Source organism: Entelurus aequoreus, linkage group LG14, assembly GCF_033978785.1.
Source record: "Entelurus aequoreus isolate RoL-2023_Sb linkage group LG14, RoL_Eaeq_v1.1, whole genome shotgun sequence".
NCBI lineage: Eukaryota > Metazoa > Chordata > Actinopteri > Syngnathiformes > Syngnathidae > Entelurus > Entelurus aequoreus.
In genome coordinates, this window is record NC_084744.1 from 56,858,026 (window position 1) to 56,883,025 (window position 25,000).

The 25,000-nt window shown below is 34.7% G+C and overlaps 1 protein-coding gene across 1 annotated transcript in view; it reads right to left on the reverse strand.

The window, feature by feature from the left end:
• col6a1 (collagen, type VI, alpha 1) overlaps window positions 1-25,000 on the reverse strand; it is an 89,411-nt gene that overhangs the window by 46,796 nt on the left and 17,615 nt on the right. The window contains exons 13-25 of the mRNA XM_062070287.1: window positions 24,926-24,970; window positions 21,436-21,489; window positions 18,309-18,371; window positions 18,175-18,237; window positions 14,057-14,110; window positions 13,951-13,986; window positions 13,812-13,874; window positions 10,827-10,889; window positions 7,379-7,441; window positions 2,550-2,612; window positions 2,428-2,478; window positions 2,329-2,364; window positions 2,181-2,243 (exon numbers count right to left, since the gene is read on the reverse strand). Of these exons, the coding sequence (XP_061926271.1) occupies window positions 2,181-2,243; window positions 2,329-2,364; window positions 2,428-2,478; window positions 2,550-2,612; window positions 7,379-7,441; window positions 10,827-10,889; window positions 13,812-13,874; window positions 13,951-13,986; window positions 14,057-14,110; window positions 18,175-18,237; window positions 18,309-18,371; window positions 21,436-21,489; window positions 24,926-24,970 (717 nt within the window). The remainder of the gene's footprint in view (window positions 1-2,180; window positions 2,244-2,328; window positions 2,365-2,427; window positions 2,479-2,549; window positions 2,613-7,378; window positions 7,442-10,826; window positions 10,890-13,811; window positions 13,875-13,950; window positions 13,987-14,056; window positions 14,111-18,174; window positions 18,238-18,308; window positions 18,372-21,435; window positions 21,490-24,925; window positions 24,971-25,000) is intronic.

Consider the following 25,000-nt stretch of genomic DNA (forward strand, 5'->3'; position numbering starts at 1 on the left):
AATGATGACAAAAGTCATCATTTTACTCAAAAAATGTCACTGTTTTAGAAGAACAACAAAAACATTGGCCATATTGTGATAAAAGTCAGAATTTTACATGACAAATGTCACCATTTTGCATTAAAATAATAAATTTAAATAAAAAAGTAATAATATTACGAGAAAATATTGCAATATTACAGAAACAGAAAGAATATGAGAAATTGTTCACAATTTTATAAGAAAAAAGTTGACGCATTGTGGGAAAAAGACTGCCTTTAGTTAATTATTTTTTATTTTATTTTTTGTTTGTAATTGGTTTTTAATCTTCATTATCTACTTCATGTTATTACAGTATGTCTCTATATACATATTTATTTATTTTCTTAATACATTTTGGCAATATTATAATATTAATCGGAATTTTACTTGGCAAAATTATGACAAAAGTCATAATTTTACTCAAAAAATATCACTATTTTACAAGAACAACAACAAAATTGGCCATATTGTGATAAAAATCAGAATTTTACATGACAAATGTCAACATTTTGCATTAAAAAGTAATAATTTTCCGAGAAAATATTAAAATATTACAGAAACAGAAAGAATATGAGAAATAGTTTCCAATTTTTTTAAGAAAAAAGTCGACGCATTGTGAGAAAAAGACTGCTTTTAGTTCATTATTATTAAAAAAAATAAAAATGTTTGTAATTGGTTTTTAATCATTATTTACTACAAGTTATTACAGTATGTCTCTATATACATATTTATTTATTTTTTTAATACATTTTGGCAATATTATAATATTAATCTGAATTTTACTTGGCAAAATTATGACAAAAGTCATAATTTTTTTCAAAAAATATCACTATTTTACAAGAACAACAACAAAATTGGCCATATTGTGATAAAAGTCAGAATTTTACATGACAAATGTCAACATTTTGCATTAAAAAGTAATAATTTTCCGAGAAAATATTAAAATAATACAGAAACAGAAAGAATATGAGAAATAGTTTCCAATTTTTTTAAGAAAAAAGTCGACGCATTGTGAGAAAAAGACTGCTTTTAGTTCATTATTATTAAAAAAAAAAAAAAAAGTTTGTAATTGGTTTTTAATCATTATTTACTACAAGTTATTACAGTATGTCTCTATATACATATTTATTTATTTTTTTAATACATTTTGGCAATATTACAATATTAATCGGAATTTTACTTGGCAAAATTATGACAAAAGTCATAATTTTTCTCAAAAAATATCACTATTTTACAAGAACAACAACAAAATTGGCCATATTGTGATAAAAGTCAGAATTTTACATGACAAATGTCAACATTTTGCATTAAAAAGTAATAATTTTCCGAGAAAATATTAAAATATTACAGAAACAGAAAGAATATGAGAAATAGTTTCCAATTTTTTTAAGAAAAAAGTCGACGCATTGTGAGAAAAAGACTGCTTTTAGTTCATTATTATTAAAAAAAACAAAAAACATTTGTAATTAGTTTTTATACTTCATTATTTACTACAAGTTATTACAGTATGTCTCTATATACATAATTCTTTATTTTTTAAATTAATTTTGGCCAAAGGGGGCGCATTTCAATTTCTTACACACACATGTTATTTCATATGTTGACACACAGTCAATTTGAAAAAAATCCCTCCTTTTTGGGACCACGCACATTTTGATAGATTTCACCACCAGGGGGTGCAAATGAGACATTCTCTATTAGATGCAACGGTTTTTCCGTATTGGGACCATGATTTGGGTCCTCAATTGTTCACCTGTCCTCATATGGACGGCACTTTTCCTTGTTGATGTCTCAAGAAGGGTAGAAATACAAGAACACACGCACACACACACAAGCACATACATACAAAGAGCAATGTAGTTCCTTCATCCTCCGGGCTCATTTCTTGTTAACCTTGACAACCACATATACACAGCTGCATCAGCTCAAATTCTCTTCACACACAAAAGTGCGGATCTACATAATCAACTATTTCCAGCTGTCGACCAGACGGCGAGTGTGCGAACAAGATGTATGTACAAAGAAACACTCCAGTTGTGTATGTTACATATCATTCTGTCAAATCTGTGCTGATATTTGGCCAAAAACCGCTGGAAGGTTCCATCCAACATGCCGTATGGAAGGCATTGTGTGAGCTAAATCAAGCGAATCTGACTCACATCAAGGCCGGGGTCGCCGGAGTCTCCGTCATCTCCTTTGGGTCCGGGGGTTCCCTTGGCGCCCTTAAAAAAAAAAAGCCAGGTGAAAAAAGTGAGGACTCAGAACTGGAAGTTAGCTTTCGTCCTGAACATTTCCGTGCAAACTTACAGGCTCGCCGGAGTCTCCGCGGGGCCCGGGATAACCCTAGAAAAAAAAACGTACAGTCAGCCAAGTCACAAATGAGCTGAAAATACATCAAATACGCACCTGGAAACCCGGACAACCGGCAGTACCATTTCCTGGGACACCATCCACTCCCTGAGGAGGATGTAAACAAACCGCATTCAGACACATACATACGGACATACATGTGTGTCATCTTCTCTCACCCGGGCTCCCATCGGGCCCCGGTCTCCGGCAGCTCCTTTGATTCCTCGTGGTCCTTTGGGTCCCTGGTGAGACACAAGGAAGGACCAGGATTAGGGAAACACAGGAAGAAAAATGAAGAGACGTGCTTATTGAAAACATTTGGATGTTGTAGCAACGTTTCTGCGGGTGTGAGCATGGACAACGACAACACACCACTTGGATAAAACCTCACCAGTGTCCTTGGTTGTGTGCGATTGTGTCGATAGTTACGACAACGCGAGTACCACTGTTAGAATAATTGTTTCTAAATGATCACAAAAGCTTTGTATTACGTTGAGTTCCTAGCAGGGGGACGGGAGCTGTCTTCGGGGCCTACCAGGAGGAAGGCTCGTAAAACTCCACTGGGACTTCAACGCGGACAGATGGCAGGATCTGCCCAATTTCCAGACGAACTCTTTTTGAAATATTTTACGAACTCTCTTTGAACTATTTTATGGAACTATTCTACGACCTCTCCTTTTTAACTGTTCGGTAACCAAAGGCAACGCTGTTTACGACCCACTTCCCTCTGGAAGCAGCTGTGGTCAGGTGGGGGGAGAAAGTCAAATAAAGAAGGAGGAGTACAATCTTTTGGCAGAGCGTGGGTGACACTGTAAGAAGTTACAGGTCGACACGTTTTCTCCTCAATATTGAATCCGAATTGAATTCTGCCTCTGTTTGATTCTTTGCCTCTTGCCTTGTTTAATAGATGTCCTCAGTGTTTGAACCTGACAACCACAGTCAGTTACTCTGCATGTACTTTTATGTCCAGAATAGGGTTGTACGGTATACCGGTATTAGTATCGTACCGCGATACTAATCAATCTTATTCGGTACTATACCGCCTCTAAAAAGTACAGGTCGCCCACCCCTCATGTCATGCAGACAATCATGCACACCGAAGTCATGACAATGGATATGTTATAAATGGTCTATAGCAGTGGTTCTTAACCTGGGTTCGATCGAACCCTAGGGGTTCGGTGAGTCCAAATAACTCTAAATTAAGTCTTTGTTACTTAGAATATGTTCCCAGAGTGTCCAAATAACTCTAAATTAAGTCTTTGTTACTTAGAATATGTTCCCATAGTGTCCAAATAACTCTAAATTAAGTCTTTGTTACTTAGAATATGTTCCCATAGTGTCCAAATAACTCTAAATTAAGTCTTTGTTACTTAGAATATGTTCCCCTCGTGTCCAAATAACTCTAAATTAAGTCTTTGTTACTTAGAATATGTTCCCCTCGTGTCCAAATAACTCTAAATTAAGTCTTTGTTACTTAGAATATGTTCCCAGAGTGTCCATATAACTCTAAATTAAGTCTTTGTTACTTAGAATATGTTCTCCTAGTGTCCAAATAACTCTAAATTAAGTCTTTGTTACTTAGAATATGTTCCCCTAGTGTCCAAATAACTCTAAATTAAGTCTTTGTTACTTAGAATATGTTCCCCTAGTGTCCAAATAACTCTAAATTAAGTCTTTGTTACTTAGAATATGTTCCCAGAGTGTCCAAATAACTCTAAATTAAGTCTTTGTTACTTAGAATATGTTCCCCTAGTGTCCAAATAACTCTAAATTAAGTCTTTGTTACTTAGAATATGTTCCCCTAGTGTCCAAATAACTCTAAATTAAGTCTTTGTTACTTAAAATATGTTCCCCTAGTGTCCAAATAACTCTAAATTAAGTCTTTGTTACTTAGAATATGTTCCCCTAGTGTCCAAATAACTCTAAATTAAGTCTTTGTTACTTAGAATATGTTCCCAGAGTGTCCAAATAACTCTAAATTAAGTCTTTGTTATTTAGAATATGTTCCCAGAGTGTCCAAATAACTCTAAATTAAGTCTTTGTTACTTAGAATATGTTCCCAGAGTGTCCAAATAACTCTAAATTAAGTCTTTGTTACTTAGAATATGTTCCCCTAGTGTCCAAATAACTCTAAATTAAGTCTTTGTTACTTAGAATATGTTCCCCTAGTGTCCAAATAACTCTAAATTAAGTCTTTGTTACTTAGAATATGTTCCCATAGTGTCCAAATAACTCTAAATTAAATCTTTGTTACTTAGAATATGTTCCCAGAGTGTCCAAATAACTCTAAATTAAGTCTTTGTTACTTAGAATATGTTCCCAGAGTGTCCAAATAACTCTAAATTAAGTCTTTGTTACTTAGAATATGTTCCCAGAGTGTCCAAATAACTCTAAATTAAGTCTTTGTTACTTAGAATATGTTCCCCTAGTGTCCAAATAACTCTAAATTAAGTCTTTGTTACTTAGAATATGTTCCCCTAGTGTCCAAATAACTCTAAATTAAGTTTTTGTTACTTAGAATATGTTTCTTTTTATTAAATCAACATAAAAAACACAAGATACACTTACAATTAGTGCACCAAACCAAAAAACCTCCCTCCCCCACTCATTCACACAAAAGGGTTGTTTCTTTCTGTTATTAATATTCTGGTTCCTACATTATATATCAATACAGTCTGCAAGGGATACAGTCCGTAAGCACACATGATTGTGGTCCACTATTAGTACTAACCTTTAACAGTTAATTTTACTCATTTTCATTAATTAATTTCTATGTAACTGTTTTTATATTGTTTTACTTTATTTTTTATTCAAGAAAGTGTTTTTAATTTATTTATCTTATTTTATTATTTTTTTCAAAAAGGACCTTATCTTCACCATACCTGGTTGTCCAAATTAGGCATAATAGGGTGTTAATTCCACGACTGTATATATCGGTATCGGTTGGTATCGGTAATTAAGAGTTGGACAATATCGGAATATCGGCAAAAAGCCATTTTTGGACATCCCTACCCCAAACAGACGTCAAAAGTGGTAAAGCAATGGCTAAATCAGGCTAGAATGAAGGTTTTAGAATGGCCTTCCCAAAGTCCTGACTTAAACGTGTGGACAATGCTGAAGAAACAAGTCCATGTCAGAAAACCAACACATTTAAGGCCTATTGAAAGCCACTACTAGCGACCACGCAGTCTGATAGTTTATATATCAATGATGAAATCTTAACATTGCAACACATGCCAATACGGCCGGGTTAACTTATAAAGTGCAATTTTAAATTTCCTGCTAAACTTCCGGTTGAAAATGTCTATGTATGATGACGTATGCGCGTGACGTCAATCGTTGAAAGTATTCGGACTCCATTGAATCCAATACAAAAAGCTCTGTTTTCATCTCAAAATTCCACAGTATTCTGGACATCTGTGTTGGTGAATCTTTTGCAATTTGTTTAATGACCAATGAAGACTGCAAAGAAGAAAGCTGTCGGTGGGATCGGTGTATTAGCGGCTGGCTCCAGCAACACAACCAGGAGGACTTTGACTTGGATAGCAGACGCGCTGGCCGATGCTAGCCGCCAACGGAGGATCGGGTGAAGTCCTTCGTCGCACCGTCGATCGCTGGAACGCAGGTGAGCACGGGTGTTGATGAGCAGATGAGGGCTGGCTGGCGTAGGTGGATAGCTAATGTTTTTAGCATAGCTCTGTGAGGTCCCGTTGCTAAGTTAGCTTCAATGGCGTCGTTAGCAACAGTATTGTCAAGCTTCGCCAGGCTGGAAAGCATTAACCGTGTAGTTACATGTCCATGGTTTAATAGTATTGTTGATTTTCTGTCTATCCTTCCAGTCAGGGGTTTATTTATTTTGTTTCTATATGCAGTTAAGCCCGATGCTATCACGTTAGCTCCGTAGGTAAAGTGTTTCGCCGATGTATTGTCGTGGAGATAAAAGTCACTGTGAATGTCCATTTCGCGTTCTCGACTCTCATTTTCAAGAGGATATAGTATCCGAGGTGGTTTAAAATACAAATCCGTGATCCATAATAGAAAAAGGAGAAAGTGTGGAATCCAATGAGCCAGCTCGTACTTAAGTTATGGTCAGAGCGAAAAAAGATGCGTCCTGCACTGCACTCTAGTCCTTCACGCTCACGTTCCTCATCCACGAATCTTTCATCCTGGCTCAAATTAATGGGGTAATCGGCGCTTTCTCGGTCCGAATCGCTCTCGCTGCTGGTGTAAACAATGGGGAAATGTGAGGAGCCCTTCAACCTTTGACGTCACGCTACTTCCGGTACAGGCAAGGCTTTTTTTTATCAGCGACCAAAACTTTATCGTCGATGTTCTCTACTAAATCCTTTCAGCAAAAATATGGCAATATCGCGAAATGATCAAGTATGACACATAGAATGGATCTGCTATCCCCGTTTAAATAAATAAAATTCATTTCAGTAGGCCTTTAACTGAACTGCACCAATTTTGTCAAGAGGAGTGGTCAAAAATTCAAGCAGAAGCTTGTGGATGGCTACCAAAAGCGCTGAATTGCAGTGAAACTTGCCAAAGGACATGTAAGCAAATACTAACATTGCTGTATGTATACTTTTGACCAAGTCACATTTTCAGTAGACCCATAATAAATTCATAAAAGAAGCAAAATCTTTGAATGTTTTTTTTGTGACAAACAAGTATGTGCTCCAATCACTCTATCACAAAAAAAAATAAGAGTTGTAGAACTTATTGGAAACTCAAGACAGCCAGGACATTATGTTCTTTACAAGTGTATGTAAACTTTTGACCACGACTGTATATGTCAAAGTACTTTTCATAACAGTCATTTCTAAATGACTAACACCATAGTCTTACTTAAATGTGCTTAATCTGCTCACCAACATGCAATTTTTTTTTAAAACTTCAAATCCATTGCAGTGGTATACAAACACCATATAAATCTTTTGTCATTTTCAGTTCATTTTTAAAATGATGTCCAGCAGTAATGTGTGTGTTGGTCCTGGGTACTGACCTCTGGTCCAGGAGGGCCTTCATCCCCTCTGTATCCAGGAGAACCGTCTCTGCCAGACTCACCCTGCAGAACATCAGCACTGTTACAACCAATCTCTAGCAACATTTTACTATGAATAAAATGACTAAATGTAACAAATTAACACTGACTTTGTCATTATTTAAATGTTGTTTTTTTTATAGTGATGCTTTCCAAGTTGGCTTGCTCCCATATCAGGCAAGTCTCAAGTCCAGAAGCATAATTCTCACATCTAAAAGTGCACCAATGAGGTCTACCAACGGACACTTGCAAAGCCACACCGGCTGGCCTCCGTTACGCGTGCATTAAAAAAGGGAGTTTAGTTATTGCATTTGGAGCCATGACAACAACAGCTGGAGCCTTCGGTCCACATTGTGACTAATTCCTGTCATAATTTATTCCTGCATCATAGAAAGTTCCCACTGTCTGGAGGCTTGTGATTAAATCTGACCAGACACTAATGCGCATACACGGATCAAGTTTAAATCACTTTTCTTCTATCGAGGAAAAATGACTTCAAAAGTCACAGAGTATTAAGATGAGATTTTTTACAACAGTCACTTTGACGTAATTGTCAAAATACAATTTGATTATTGTGCGTAATTAATAAAGATTGAGAGAGAGGGAGAGTGTAGAAATTGAATTAAAATGCTGCACAAAAATCATCAGCATGTTCCACTATATCACCAACAATTATGTAAATATATACAATTGCAGCTGTCAGTTTTCGACTTAAATTTGATGTATGTTTTTATTTATTTTCCGATGACTCAGTCCGGGCGTTTCTTTTAATCGAGTATGACTGCGACATGGCCCGACATGGGGCCAAAGAAAGTTGTGAGTGCCAGCGCTTTATTAAAGAAGGTGGAAAAACCCCGTTGGATTCAAGAAATAACTATAACTGCAGGGAAAGGTGAAGAACTATAAAAACATCAATTAATCACAGGTTACCATCGTTGACATGATTTAAATTAACTTTAAAAACGACCCAGATATTATGGACATAAATGCAAATTTTAATTGTTTAATTTGAATGTACGTCATTTATTTGTTTGGTAAGTCGGCGTCTCCTCACTCATCTTTGCCCTGACGTACCGACCTGATCGCTGACCGTATAAACAACCCACGCCACCTTTCAAGTGACCATCCGCGGTTGAGTTTAAGGAGCATATGCGGTCAAAACAAATAGTGTGATTAATCTGCGTATATACATGATTAATGCGATCATAATTTGTGAGTAATTGCATGACTTAATGAGTTTATGTATATATTATATATATATTATATGTATATATATGTTTGTATATGTATATATGTATATATATATATTTATGTTGTGTATATATATATATATGTGTGTGTATATATATATATATATATATATATATATATATAAATATGCATATATATATATATAAATGTGCATATATGTGTGTATATATATATATATATATATATATATATATATATATATATATATATATACATATATACATACATGTATATGTATATATATACACACATGTATATATACATACATGTATATGTTTATATATATATACATGTATATATATACATGTGTATATATATATATATAAACATATACATGTGTATATATATATATATAAACATATACATGTGTATATATACATATACATACATACATATACATGTGTATATATACATATACATACATACATATACATGTGTATATATACATATACATACATACATATACATGTGTATATATACATATACATACATACATATACATGTATATATACATATACATACATACATATACATGTGTATATATACATATACATACATACATATACATGTATATATACATATACATGTATATATACATACATATACATTTATATATATATACATACATATACATGTATATATACATACATATACATGTATATATATATATACATATACATGTATATACATACATATACATGTATATGTATATATACACATGTATATACATATACATGTATATATATACTATATACCTGTATACATATACATGTATATACAGTATATACACATACATGTATATATATATATACATACATATACATGTATATATATATACATATACATGTATATACATACATATACATGTATATATACACATGTATATACATATACATGTATATATATATACTATATATACATATACATGTATATACACATATACATGTATATACATATACATGTATATACAGTATATACATATACATGTATATATATACATGTGTATATATACACATATACATGTATATATATATATATATACACACATACATACATACATACATACATACATATATATATATATATATATATATATATATATATATACACATGTATATACAGTATATATATATATATATATATATATATATATATATATATATATATATATATATATATATATATATACACACGTATACATATAAATAATTGTACAAAAACCGAAGACACATTGTATAGAGAAAAATGTGTTCTACGTGCAGAAAATAATGTTAAAAAAAATATATATATATATTTATATAAAATAATGTATATAAAAATTAAATATATCATTATATACATTTGTAAATAAAAAAAATATAAAAACAAATATATATTTTGTTTAATGAAAAAAAAATTACTAGAGGATGTTGCTTTAAACACTTTCCCCTTTTAGTTGATCTAGTTTCTTTTTATATTTTATACAGTTTCTGTGTATTTTCTGACTGCATTCCGTTAAAGAAACAAAGAAACATGGTCGTCACAGCTTCAGTACATCTAATGTCAGTGGAATAATTTTTACACAGTAACTCAATTATTTTGGAGTGTCGGTCCTTAAAACATGAGAATACACGGGTGGTCCAACTTGTCAGCTATCCCATGTTTTCTCTCCTTTTAACTTCTTTACTCATCCCGCAGTTTTGATGAGGGGCGAGGAAAAAACAGGAGCAACACAAAGGAGTCATTGAAAGCTCTGACATCACAGAGGCTACCACAAGTAAGCCGTGTAAGTGCATTATTTTTGATACGCTGCCTGGTGCCTTGTTTCCAAAGAACCCATACAGGGTGTTTGGCTGGAGGAGACGGGGGGAGAAGAACTGAGTCAGAAGGGAAAGAGTGAGTGTGGATGTTCCCGGGAGGGGCTCGAGGGGAGGAGGAAGCCTATGCATGAGTTGGATGCGCTCTGGGGCTGCAGCCAGGTTCAACACTGGTTAAAAAAAAAAAAAAAAAAGTCTCATCCTGATGTACTCCCTTCTGAGTGTGAAACTTGGCCCTGGCTAACTGGAAATACCAATTTGTTGGAGTGAAAAGTGGGTGTTTTATGGTGTTTGGACAAACAACAAGCTGAAAAACAGTCGGGTCAGTGGAGCTTCTGTGTGCATGCATGAGTGGGTCTCACGGGGTCTCCGTTGGGGCCAGTTGAGCCCTCTCTCCCCTGCTCTCCACGCGGTCCCGGCTCCCCCTGGCAAAGGAAAAGAACACATGTTAAACGCCACATGCAAGAGACATTAATTCTGCATTTTAATGAAGACAGAGACCCAAAATGGATTGCACTGCAAAAACTGAAATCTAAGTAAGATTAAATATCGCAAATAAGGGTGATATTTGCTTATTTTCTGTCTTCTCACTAAGCAGATTTCATGTTAGAGTGTTTTACTTGTTTTAAGGGTTTTGGTCCTAAATGATCTCAGTAAGATATTACAGCTTGTTGCTGAGATTTGATGAGCTATATTGAGTAAAGCATGCTTGAAACTAGAACATCAACTGTTGCAAAGCTGTGTCATCAACACTCACAAGTATAAAACTACTTTTTCAAAGTAATATTTTTTTTTATTTCAAGCATGAAAAAAAACACACAATTGTGTCTCATAATTAAAACAGATGACAGCCATAATGGACTTTGCTGTTTTATTTTCAATGAAACAATAGAAAATAGGTACGCCTATAGTAGTACAGTTGGCACAGTACAGTAAACTGACAGTTATTATTTAAACATTTAACATTTCAAACAATTTTGAACAGAAATAGTTCATGCACATTCAGATAAATTCCTCAAAATTACAATAATTTTTTTTTTGGCTGGGGCTGGGCTGTATATTTGCGCACTAATTGACTGAAAGGGCACGCACTTGGCGCGATGATGTCATGTTATCCATGGAAAAATGCATTTTTAGACCATATGATTTGCCTGAGCGGCTAGTAGACCCCGAGAGTAACAAGCGGTTGCCTTGTTGCCTTTCCATTAAGAACAATACATTAGTTTTTAGTATAAGTTTGCTGGTTTCAAGAAATGTAATGCCGAGCGCATATCATTATGTCAAGATAATGGAACTAGCGTTTACTTCATTTAAGAACATTTTTCAACATATTGAGCAAAAAGGTCAATTTTTTTTTTTCTACTAAGAAAAGTGCACTTGTTATTAGTGAGAATATACTTATTTTAAGGTATTTTTGGGTTCATTGAGGATAGCTAATTTTACTTGTTTTGGAAAGTCTTGACAAGCCAAATTTTCTTGTTCTATTGGCAGATAATTTTGCTTAGTTCAAATAAAATACCCCTAACTTTTGTATATTTTTTTCTTGTTTTTGAACACTGACTTTTTGCAGTGTGTGCAATTCTGAATTCAACCAAATGTTTGACAAATAAACTTGTTTATTTTCACTGTGACGTCAATTATATTTACATAGCGCTTTTCTCTAGAGACTCAAAGCGCTTTTACATAGTGAAACCCAATATCTAAGTTACATTTAAACCAGTGTGGGTGGCACAGGTGGGTAAAGTGTCTTGCCCAAGGACACAACGGCAGTAATTGGATGACGGAAGCGGGAATCGAACCTGGAACCCTCAAGTTGCTGGCACGGCCACTCTACCAACCGAGCTATGGTTGTGGTTAGGGTTGCAAAATACAGGGAATATTCAAAGTTGGAAACTTTCCATGCGAATTAACGGGAATTAATGGGAATAAACATTGAATGCAACACGCTAGACCTTGCAACATGATTGGCTAAAACAACCTGATTTAATGCAAATTCAGTAGAATTTCAACCCTGCACTGTGCATTCCTCCATCACATGTGCAGTGCATTCTTAAAGTTAAAAAGTTAAAGTACCAATGATTGTCACACACACACACACTAGGTGTGGCGAAATTATTCTCTGCATTTGACCCATCACCCTTGATCACCCCCTGGGATCAAGTTACTTTTTTAATGTTTACAAATTCCGATAATAATCGCCTGGTCAAAGGAGGACTTTAATGGCAAAAAATATTTTTAATGAGTAGTAGATAGTTTTGTCGATACTTTTGTTGAGTAATTGTGTACAATTGACTTTGTTTTGCTCAAACTATTGTATGTGATAAAAGAAAATAAGGAACGTGTTCAAATATTGTGTTGATATTATTTTAATTTTAAACAACACCCGCAATGAATATATTGAAAAATGTACAGTTAATTCATGTGAATAGTATCGGCCGATTTCACTCATGGACGATCGTATCGGACTCTGCCTTTCCGTTGATGGCAAAGAGTTTGTTTGGAAATATTTTCTGTGGACGACTTTAAAGGCAAAAATTATTTTTAATGAGTAGTAGATAGTTTTGTCGATACTTTTGTTGAGTAATTGTGTACTATTGACTTTGTTTTGCTCAAACTATTGTATGTGATAAAAGAAAACTAGGAACGTGCTCAAATATTGTGCTGATATGTCAACAACACCCGCAATGAATATATTGAAAAATGTACAGTTAATTCATGTGATTACTATCGGCCGATTTCACTCATGGACGATCGTATCGGACTCTGCCTTTCCGTTGATGGCAAAGAGTTTGTTTGGAAATATTTTCTGTGGACGACTTTAAAGGCAAAAATTATTTTTAATGAGTAGCAGATAGTTTTGTCGATACTTTTGTTGAGTAATTGTGTACTATTGACTTTGTTTTGCTCAAAATATTGTATGTGATAAAAGAAAATAAGGAACGTGCTCAAATATTGTGCTGATATGTCAACAACACCCGCAATGAATATATTGAAAAATGTACAGTTAATACATGTGATTAGTATCGTACGATCGTATCGGACAAAGAGTTTGTTTGGAAATATTTTCTGTGAGGAAAAAAAACAAATTGAATCTTTGGAGGTTGCACACATTTTGATCCAGCTCAACGCAAAACTATAGCATGGGGACTAGCTGCTGGAGTGTGTCCCCTTCCTGGCCCCTTGAGCAAGGCATGGAAGTCCTACAGTACGTTGCCATCAGTGCAGCTTCCCACACTGACATGTCCGTGCAGCTGTGCACTCCTGGCCCAGGACCATGTCTTCTAGTCAGCGCAACATTGTAAAGAGCGCCGAAGGGGACTAATAAAATGCTCATCGGCCTCACTTACCGCCAAGCCTCTGGGTCCTCGGTTTCCACGGGAACCTTGCTCGCCCTTCTCTCCGACTCCCCCCTACAGGAGATGTTCAGACATGCTCAGATTCTGGCCAAGAATCCAGATCAATAAAAATCCAATGGACTGTATTTACTATTTCGCCACGAGGTCCGTCCGGCCCTGGTTGTCCCTGGAACACAGCAGTGAATACAAATGAGCGATGCAAAACAAATTAAAATATTTTATAGTTTATTACTTACGTCATCGCCACGCTCGCCTTTGTCCCCGTTACCTCCACGGGGGCCACGCTCGCCCTGTTACAAAACATTCTATCAGTTTGGAAGAAGATCTGGCCAATATAAATGACAGTTTGATGGTGAGGAGCAGTTTTTGCCCATCCAGCACTTTAGGTTGTCACTGCATTTCTACCAATTCCGACCAAGATCTGAATTTGCGGACCCGAATTATAAAGGTTGAAGGTCTTGTGGCGAATCATCAGATCAAAGTTCGGCGTCCACATCGTAAATCGTAGGAAAAATACCTTCCCAATTTATCGTCCCCATATGTCTAGTGCAGGCCTGGGCAAATATTTTGACTCGGAGGGGCCAAATTTAGAGAAAAAAATGTGTCTGGGAGCCGGTATATCTAGGAACACTAATACAAAACCTCTGATTGAATGCTAAAAACGTTACGACAGACCGCCTTGAAATACGTAATCAATCAATCAACGTTTACTTATATAGCTCTAAATCACGAGTGTCTCAAAGGGCTGCACGAGCCACAACGAAAATCCTGGGCTCGGATCCCACATCAGGGCAAGGAAAAAACTCAACCCAATGGGATGACAATGAGAAACCTAGGAGGGGACATTTTACCAAAAAAAAAAAGTTTTAAAAAAATATAAATTTTCTGTCATTTTCGGGGGTTTTGTCGGGACTCCTGATGAGGTTTTGCGATATCTCCTACAACTACAGCACCAGAATTGTGCTGGTGAAGCAAGACAATTTTTTAAATTTTTGTGTAAGGGTCCCCCCTTACGACATTTTAGCAAAAAAAAAAAAGTTTACGAAAAATTTAATTTTTTTTGTAATTTTCGGGTTTTTAAAAAGGTTTTCGAAAAATATACATTTTCTGCAATTTTCGGGTTTTGCTGGGACTCCTAATGAGATTTTGAGAATTCTCCTACAACTACAGGACCAGTATTGTGCTGCTGAAGCAAGACAGTTTTTAAAAAATGTTGTGTAAGGGTCCCCCCTTACGTCATTATAGCGAAAAAAAGTTTGCCAAAAATATACATTTTCCGTCATTTTCGGGTTTTGTCGGGACTCCTGATGATGTTTTGAGACATCTCCTACAACTACAGCACCAGAATTGTGCTGCTGAAGCAAGTCCGTTTTTTAAAAAATGTGTGTAAGGGTCCCCCCTTACGACATTTTAGCGAAAAAAGGTTTTCGAGAACTATACATTTTCTTACATTTACGGGTTTTGTCGGGACTCCTGATGACGTTTTGAGACATCTCCTACAACTACAGCACCAGTATTGTGCTGTTGAAGGACGACAGTTTTTTAAATTTATGTGTAAGGGTCCCCCCTTACGACAATTTAGCAAATTGTTTCCACCCAAAAATATAAATTTTCTGTCATTTCCGGGTTTTGTCGGGACTCCTGATGAGGTTTTGAGACATCTCCTACAACTACAGCACCAGCATTGTGCTGTTGAAGCAAGACAGTTTTTTAAATTTAGGTGTAAGGGTCCCCCCTTACGACAATTTAGCGAAAAAGAGTTTACAAAAAATATACATTTTCTGCCATTTTCGGGGTTTTTTCAGGACTCCTGATGAGGTTTTGAGATATCTCCTACAACTACAGCAACAGTATTGTGCTGCTGAAGCAAGACAATTTTTAAAAATGTTGTGTAAGGGTCGCCCCATACGACATTTTAGCAAAAAAAAGTTTTCGAAAAATATAAATTTTCTGTCATTTTCGGGTTTTGTCGGGACTCCTGATGACGTTTTGAGACATCTCCTACAACTACAGCACCAGAATTGTGCTGCTGAAGCAAGACAGTTTTTAAAATTTTTGTGTAAGGGTCTCCCCTTACGACATGGAAAGTCGTAAGTTTATGAAAAATATACATTCTCTGTCATTTTCGGGTTTTTAAAAAGGTTTTCGAAAAATAAATTTTTTCTATCATTTTCGGGTTTTGCTGGGACTGCTAATGAGGTTTTGAGACATATCCTACAACTACAGGACCAGTATTGTGCGGTTGAAGCAAGACAGTTTAAAAAAAAAAAATGTGTGTAAGGGTCCCACCTTACGACATTTTAACGAAAATAGTTTTCGAAAAATATAAATTTTCTGCCATTTTAAGGTTTTGTCGGGACTCCTGATGAGGTTTTGAGACATCTCCTACAACTACAGCACCAGCATTGTGCTGTTGAAGCAAGACAGTTTTTTAAATTTAGGTGTAAGGGTCTCCCCTTACGACAATTTAGCGAAAAAGAGTTTACAAAAAATATACATTTTCTGCCATTTTCGGGGTTTTTTCAGGACTCCTGATGAGGTTTTGAGATATCTCCTACAACTACAGCAACAGTATTGTGCTGCTGAAGCAAGACAATTTTTAAAAATTTTGTGTAAGGGTCGCCCCATACGACATTTTAGCAAAAAAAAGTTTTCGAAAAATATAAATTTTCTGTCATTTTCGGGTTTTGTCGGGACTCCTGATGACGTTTTGAGACATCTCCTACAACTACAGCACCAGAATTGTGCTGCTGAAGCAAGACAGTTTTTTAAATTTTTGTGTAAGGGTCTCCCCTTACGACATATTAGCAAAAAAAAAAAAAGTTTATGAAAAATATACATTCTCTGTCATTTTCGGGTTTTTAAAAAGGTTTTCGAAAAATAAATTTTTTCTATCATTTTCGGGTTTTGCTGGGACTGCTAATGAGGTTTTGAGACATATCCTACAACTACAGGACCAGTATTGTGCGGTTGAAGCAAGACAGTTTTTAAAAAAAAAATGTGTGTAAGGGTCCCCCCTTACGACATTTTAACGAAAATAGTTTTCGAAAAATATAAATTTTCTGCCATTTTAAGGTTTTGTCGGGACTCCTGATGAGGTTTTGAGACATCTCCTACAACTACAGCACCAGTATTGTGCTGCTGAAGCAAGACAATTTTTTACATTTTTGTGTAAGGGTCTCCCCTTAAGACATTTTAGCAAAAAAAAAAGTTTACGAAAAATTAAAATTTTCTGTCATTTTCGGGTTTTTAAAAAAGTTTTCGAAAAATATAAATTTTCTGCCATTTTCGGGTTTTGTCCGGACTCATGATGAGGTCTTGAGACATCTCCTACAACTACAGCACCAGAATTGTGCTGTTGAAGGAAGACAGTTTTTAAAATTTTTGTGTAAGGGTCCCCCCTTACGACATTTTAGCGGAAAAAAGTTTTCGAAAAATATACATTTTCTGCCATTTTCGGGTTTTGTCGGGACTCCTGATGAGGTTTTGAGACAACTACAGGACCAGTATTGTGCTGTTAAAGGAAGACAGTTTTTAAAAAATTTGAGTTAGGGTAAATGATAAATGATAAATGGGTTGTACTTGTATAGCGCTTTTCTACCTTCAAGGTACTCAAAGCGCTTTGACACTATTTCCACATCCACCCATTCACACACACATTCACACACTGATGGCGGGAGCTGCCATGAAAGGCGCTAACCAGCAGCCATCAGAGGCAAAGGGTAAAGTGTCTTGCCCAAGGACACAACGGACGTGACTAGGAAGGTAGAAGGTGGGAATTGAACCCCAGTAACCAGCAACAATCCGATTGCTGGCACAGCCACTCTACCAACTTCGCCACGCCGGGTCCCCCCTTACAACATTTTAGCAAATTTTTCCCCCAAAAAATATACATTTTCTGTCATTTTCGGGTCTTGTCGGGACTCCTGATGACGTTTTGAGACATCTCCTACAACTACAGGACCAGAATTGTGCTGCTGAAGCAAGACAGTTTTTTTAAATTTTGTGTAAGGGTCCCACCTTACGACATTTTAGCGGAAAAAAGTATAAATATAAATTTTCTCTCATTTTTGGGTCTTGTCGGGACTCATGATGAGGTTTTGAGACATCTCCTACATCTACAGGACAAGACAAAAAGGTCCCCCCTTACGACATTTAAGCGTTGCAATACCTATTTTGGACGTTTTCATCAAAATCAGTCCATTACTTACGGATTATGCAGCTGGTTGCATTTTTTTATGAAACAACATTTTTCATAACTCCGGCACAATTTCAATAGTACTGATTCGGCACCGGTATCTCATCTAATTCAGACCACATTCCGTTTTTTTTCTCTGTCTGGTTGTTTGTGTACCTGAGGTCCTAAAGGCCCGTAGTTTCCAGGCCTTCCTGGTTCTCCATCTGTTCCAGAATCTCCCTGGAACAAACACCAGATGACTTAAAACAAAGTGACATTTGTTTTAAATATGTAATACAATGATGTCTTACTTTGTCTCCTTTGGGTCCATAAGGACCAGCGTCTCCCTTTGGTCCGGATTCCCCCTGAAGACCCTGGAAGGCAGAAACACAAACAGATTACAGTCGGTGGTGGAGGCCGCTGAACATGCGTGCACGTGTGTGTTTGTGTGCAGTACGACTATATGGTTTCATTTAAACAGTCTGACAACAAAGAATGTAAACGCAGCAGTGATGGAAGAGCCGGGGGCCCTCCAGGTTGGAGGCCCCGATGTTAGAAAGTGACATGGCTAAACATACAAGTGGAGCTAATGGCCGCATTGCTGTAAACAACGCGCCGGGGCCGGAGATAAGAGCGTTTGAAATACCTTCTCGGGTCAAGGTAACATAGGTCATTAGGACAAAGAAAAAATGAATGATTGGAATGTTCACATCTCGATGTTTGGAGCCTTTTTTGTCAAACGAAAATGGTGTGCAATGGCATTTACAGTAGATACTGTACATATTAATTACCGTGGTTATTTATTTCATACCAAAGTAATCCTTATTTTTTTGTAATTACGTGAAAAAAAAAATGCTAAAAGCAGATCTTATATATTTGAAGACAAATAATTCCTACATTCACTCATTGGTTAACAGTGTTATTTTGTTTGTTTATTTTTATTTTTAATGAACTAAATATATATATTTGTAAAAAAATTCAAAATATTTTTTTAAAAAAAGGTTTATTTTTTATTTCATTTAATTTAAAATTTTTGATATCATAATGTTTTATGTTCTTTTTTCTTGCATTTTTACATTTTTTTTTTTTAATAATAATAATACAAATAACGTCAAAATTATCCCTGTATGAAAATAGTTAATTAATTCACTCATTAGTTAATAGTATTATTTTGTCTATTTTTATTTTTAATTAACTAAATATATATATTCAAAAACAAGCCTTTGTAAAAAAAAAAAAAAAAGTATATTATAATACATTTTTGATATGAAAATGTTTTATGTTACGTCTTTCTTTTCTTTTTTCTTGCATTTTTACGTTTAGTTTTTTTTCCGACAATATGTTGCACCTCCTGTAAGAATATATTAATGAGGATAATAATAATAACAATAACAACAACAATATTACGATTGTGTAACTGCATAACCTAAAGTGTCAAAAATTCTCCCTGTATGAAAATAATTCATTCATTCACTCATTAGTTAACAGTATTATTTTGTTTGTTTATTTTAATTTTTTAATGAACTAAGTATATATATTTAAAACAAACTTTTGTAAAAAATAAATAATTAAATAAAAAAGTATATTATAATACATTTTTGGTATCAAAATGTTTTACGTTCTTTTTTCTTGCATTTTTAAGTTTAGTTTTTTTCCCTCGCAATATGCTGCAGGCCCCTCCTGTCATTATATAATGATGATGATAAAAATAATAACAACATTACAATTGTGAAACATAACCTAAAGTGTCAAAAAATGCCTCCCTGTATGAAAATAATTCATTCATTATTTTGTTTGTTTATTTGTATTTTTTATTAACTAAATATATATATATATATATATATATATATATATATATATATTATATATATATATATATATATACAGTGGGGCAAAAAAGTATTTAGTCAGCCACCCATTGATTGTCAATGGGTGGCTGACTAAATACTTTTTTGTCCCACTGTATATATATATATTTAAAAACAAACCTTTGTGAAAAAAAACAACTAATAATAATAAGATCAATATTACGATTGTGTAACTGCGTAATCTAATGTTTAAACATTTCTTGATGTATGAAAATTAAACGGGGTTATTTATTGTTGTAATTTGTTTTCTAATAATTAAATTAATTAGTCAACAGTATTATTTTGTTAGTTTTATTTTTATTTGATTTTAATTTTGAGAGCTTTTATTATTTTGGATCAGGGATGTCCAATAATTTCCCACCAAGGGCAGCAAACTGAAAAGTCAAAGTACGGTTTTGATACATTTTTTTGTAAATAAATTTTTAAAAAAATGCTAAAAACAGATATTATATATATTAAAAGACAACAATGTGTGTCCGCTTTGTGTTACAGGTGACAAAGTATATTATCATTAACTAATAGTTTGAAAAATTTAAGTTTCCTTTTTTTTTTTTTTATTACATTTTGTTTTTTTTGCTCTTTTTTTCTTACATTTTTACTGTTGTTGTTTTTTCCCGACAATATGCTGCGGGCCACACTTTGGACACCCCTGATATAGAGGATTTTCTTTCAAACACCAATCTCATATATAGAATATTGTGGATTTTTTAAATTTGATTTCAGTAGTTCAATTCAGACTAAGTAGTAAATTTTAAGGCTCAGGACATTTTTTTTTGCATTTATTTTGCTGATTAAAGCACCAACTAGCAGTTTATTATACAGGTGGTCCTCATTTCTTGCTTACGTCATACATTTTAAATACTGTACTAAAAAAAGAGCTAGTCTTTGCTCTTTTTTGGTAACTTTGCATGTCTTTCAAGCATGAGGCAGACTTTTCTGACGGCAGTGCGTCAAAGAAAAGGATAGTTTACGTGCCATCATCAAGATAAAAGGAAGCAGCATAGTGGTCTCATTATTGAGACTTCCTCCACACGGATATAAGTAGAGTTTTTTATTTATTTTTTTTACTTCCTCTATTTATTTATTTTTGTATATAATATTTATCATGTTTTCTGTGTACAATATGAGTCATTTCGGTGTTAATTTAGCTGTAAATTCCGACTTACCCTAAAACTCAATTTACATCACAGTTGTTCGTAATCCGAGGACCACCTGCACTGAATTCTGACATTTTTGGGCAGTTTTCAAATTTTATGCGTTAACAAATTAGGTGGTTTTAATAGCTGAAAATCATAAATAAAGTAATAACAATATTCTTGAAATATTGCATTTGAATAAAAAGAATATATTAACTTTTTAAATATATATTTAAATCCATTAATGTGCTGGAACTTTTGTTCCACCGTGGGTTTTGGAAACACCGGCAACCTGCCCACTTTGTTGGAACATTTTAGAGTCAGCAGTTTTTTTTTTAATGAACTTGCTAAGTGGGGTTGTATAGGACTCAATAAAAACTGGTACAAGTCCACGGGTTAGGTTGACCCGAGTGCTGTCAGTCTGATTCACTCACATCTGATCCAGGGGTGCCTTTACAGCCAGAAAGTCCAGGGAAACCAGCTTCACCCTAATTGGGAAGGAAAAAACAGAGAAAATAAGTGTGAAAGTCAATTACTTGATGATATCAGATATTAAAAAAAATACATATAATTATTATTATTACAAATGAGAGAAACTAGTTGAGTGATTCTTAAACTTTTTTCACAAGTACTACCTCAGAAAAAAACTTGGCTCTCCGACTACCCCCATATATGACCAACATTAAAATACAGTAGCGTAGTAGGCCTAAGCCAGGCATGGGCCGAAATCTGCGCTTGTGAGTGTTATACGAGTTATTGCTGTAATCTACGACACAGCAGCTCAGACCAGGGACAAAGCAGAGTGGGCGGGGTTTGTTTTCAGAGCAGCCAGACCGAAACGCGTGTGTCAGGAACAGATGCGGAAGCAGATTTTTACGTGATAATCTATCATAATGTAGGTGTTTATTACACTTTGCATTCATATTTTGCTGTTTATTAAATTTTTGTTGTGTTTTGCTTGATTGTAAAAGATAAACAACTATCAAGGAGCTGGTCTGAGAAGTGAAAAATTGTTGTTAATATTCAGTGTTTTATTGTTCATAGTTAATATTGTAAATCCCACTTTCTTTATTTTCATGTACATTTTGGATGTCCAGCTCTGGCCTAAGTATTACTTAAAAACAAGGCAGAGGTTTTATTCAACAAGTATATTTCATATTTTGGGTCACTGTAACATTACACACAGTTTGAACAGTAACACCGTGTTTAAATATGGGAGAATAAAACACTTTTAAGGGATTCTTTGGCGTACCTACAGCAAAAACTGATCTGAATGTAGGACGCTATTTTTTTTTCCAAGTCTCAAAAAGACAAGTCGTCAGAATTTTTTAGTTACGTCACTAAATATGGCTATCAAAATGAACACATTAATAGCATATTAATAACATCAATGTCGTAATAGGGCCACATCGTGTGGATGAATGTTTGTTTAGATGTTAAAGATTAATTAGATTAATTTCACCACACCTAATGGTACACATTGGTACTTTAAATTTAACTTAAAGGTGTTTAAGAGATTTGAGCAAAAATTTGATAAATAAATATAAATCACTTTTTTTTATTTTTTACTCTTAACTCTGAGGACTGGCGCTGCATTACTGGGTTAAAATGATGTCCCAGTGTATCGTAGATATATGAAAGAATTTAAAATAAAAACATTAAAACTGAACATGACAAAAAAAACCCTTATAGGAAAAAAAATTCCAAACGGAGTAACACAACCAAAGTTATGGTCAAAAACAGCCAAAAAAATATTATTTAATAAACACGTTAAGTGCATATTAACTCCCTTCTTTTTGGAGTCTCTTTGCTCATGCAAAATGGAACACTGTTAATATAGGTTAAAAACAAATGGTATTTAATCGTGACTAAAAGGAATCAACCCTGTGATTAATCTGATGAAACATTTTAATTGTTTGACAACACTAAAGTTTATGCAATTTCCCCCAAAAAACAGGTCTTGAAAAAGATAAGTTGTCTTATACTCGAGTTGGTAAAATTATGAAAATATTAATAAATAGATATGCAACATGACCAAAAGCTGACCTCGATTTGGCTATTTTTAAGTGGTTTTTTATCACCCTAATACCGCTTTTTTAGGGGGTGTGAGTCCTCCCATATCCTTTTTTTTCAAAGTGTGAAGTGACTACAAGTGAAATTTAACTATTAAACCTAACAGGACTAAGCAAAAACCACGATAGTGAGACCAACGCTGTAGAAAGAGCGAACAAGCTATTATTAACAAGGCGAAGCGGTCTCTCTAATGGCTGCCCGTCATCCAAGGCTTTTTTTTTTTTTTTTTCAAACTGAAACCTAAACTTAAGAATTGAAACTGAAACTTAACTTAATGTATGTGTGTGTTTAATGGCTTTCTCTACAGGCTGGTACCTCATGACACCATCAATAAGTGCTAATAATAACATATGTGTGTGAGTGCATTGTTTTTATCTTATTCTAGCGGAGCCAAATTCTAAGGCGTTCTAACTAGAGATGTCCGATAATATCGGACTGCCGATATTATTGTCCGATAAATGCTTTAAAATGTGATATCGAAAATTATCGTATCGGTTTCAAAAAGTGAAACGTATGACTTTTTACGTAGGGAGAAGTACAGAGCGCCAATAAACCTTAAAGGCACCGCCTTTGCGTGCCAGCCCAGTCACATAATATCTACGACTTTTCACACACACAAGTGAATGCCATGCATACTTGGTCAACGGCCATACAGGTCACACTGAGGGTGGAGGTATAAACAAGTTTAACACTGTTACAAATATGCGCCACACTGTGAACCCACACCAAACAAGAATGACAAACACATTTCGGGAGAACATCTGCACTGTAACACAACATAAACACAACAAAACAAATACCCAGAACCCCTTGCAGCACTAACTCCTCCGGGACGCTACAATATACACCCCCCGCTACCTTACCCCTAAAACCCCGCCCACCTCAACCTCATTGTGCTCTCTCAGGGAGAGCATGTCCCAATTTCCAAGCTGCTGTTTTGAGGAATGTTTTAAAAAAAATAATGCACTTTGTGACTTCAATAATAAATATGGCAGTGCCATGTTGGCATTTTTTTCCATAACTTGAGTTGATTTATTTTGGAAAACCTTGTAACATTGTTTAATGCATCCAGCGGGGCATCACAACAAAATTAGGCACAGTAATGTGTTAATTCCACAAATGTATATATCGGTATCGGTTGATAAAAAAATACTTGCAGTCCAGTCGCCAGAATTTTACTGTCAAAATAAACAACCGTGGATTTAACAATAACAAAATCTAAAAATAAGTAATAATAATAATAATAATAATAATAGATTTTATTTGTAAAAAGCACTTTACATTGAGTAAACAACCTCAAAGTGCTACAGTGTATTAAAAAAAAAAAAAAAAAAGATAATTATAATTATAAAAAAAAAGAAGAAAAAAATAAAATAAAAAAGTGGTACCGTTTTCCATATACAGTAATACACTGTAAAAACAAAGACAGTAGCTTTTACGGAAACACCAAAAAAGGCAGCTCGGTTGCCAGATTTTTACCGTAAAAATAACTGGTACCATTTTTCCATTTACAGTAATGCACTGTAAAAACAACGACTGTAGATTTAGTTTTAAAAAAAGGCAGCTCAGTCGCCAGAATTTTACTGTAAAAATAACAGTGTCAGTTTGTTTCCATTTACAGTAATACACTGTGAAAACAATGATTGTAAATTTCACGGTAAAAAAAACCTTGAAGTCCAGTCACCAGAATTTTACTGTCAAAATAACTGTTGTACCATTTTTCTATCGGAATTGGTAATTAAGAGTTGGACAATATCAGAATATTGGCAAAAAAGCCATTATCGGACATCTCTAGTTCTTATCTTACCCCCCGTAACAACCTTCCCTCCAAAGGGACAGTTTGGAACCCACCTTGCGTCCATCGACTCCATCATTTCCCCGTAGACCTTTGTCGCCCTGAGAAGAACCGACACAGGAGAGAAGGTG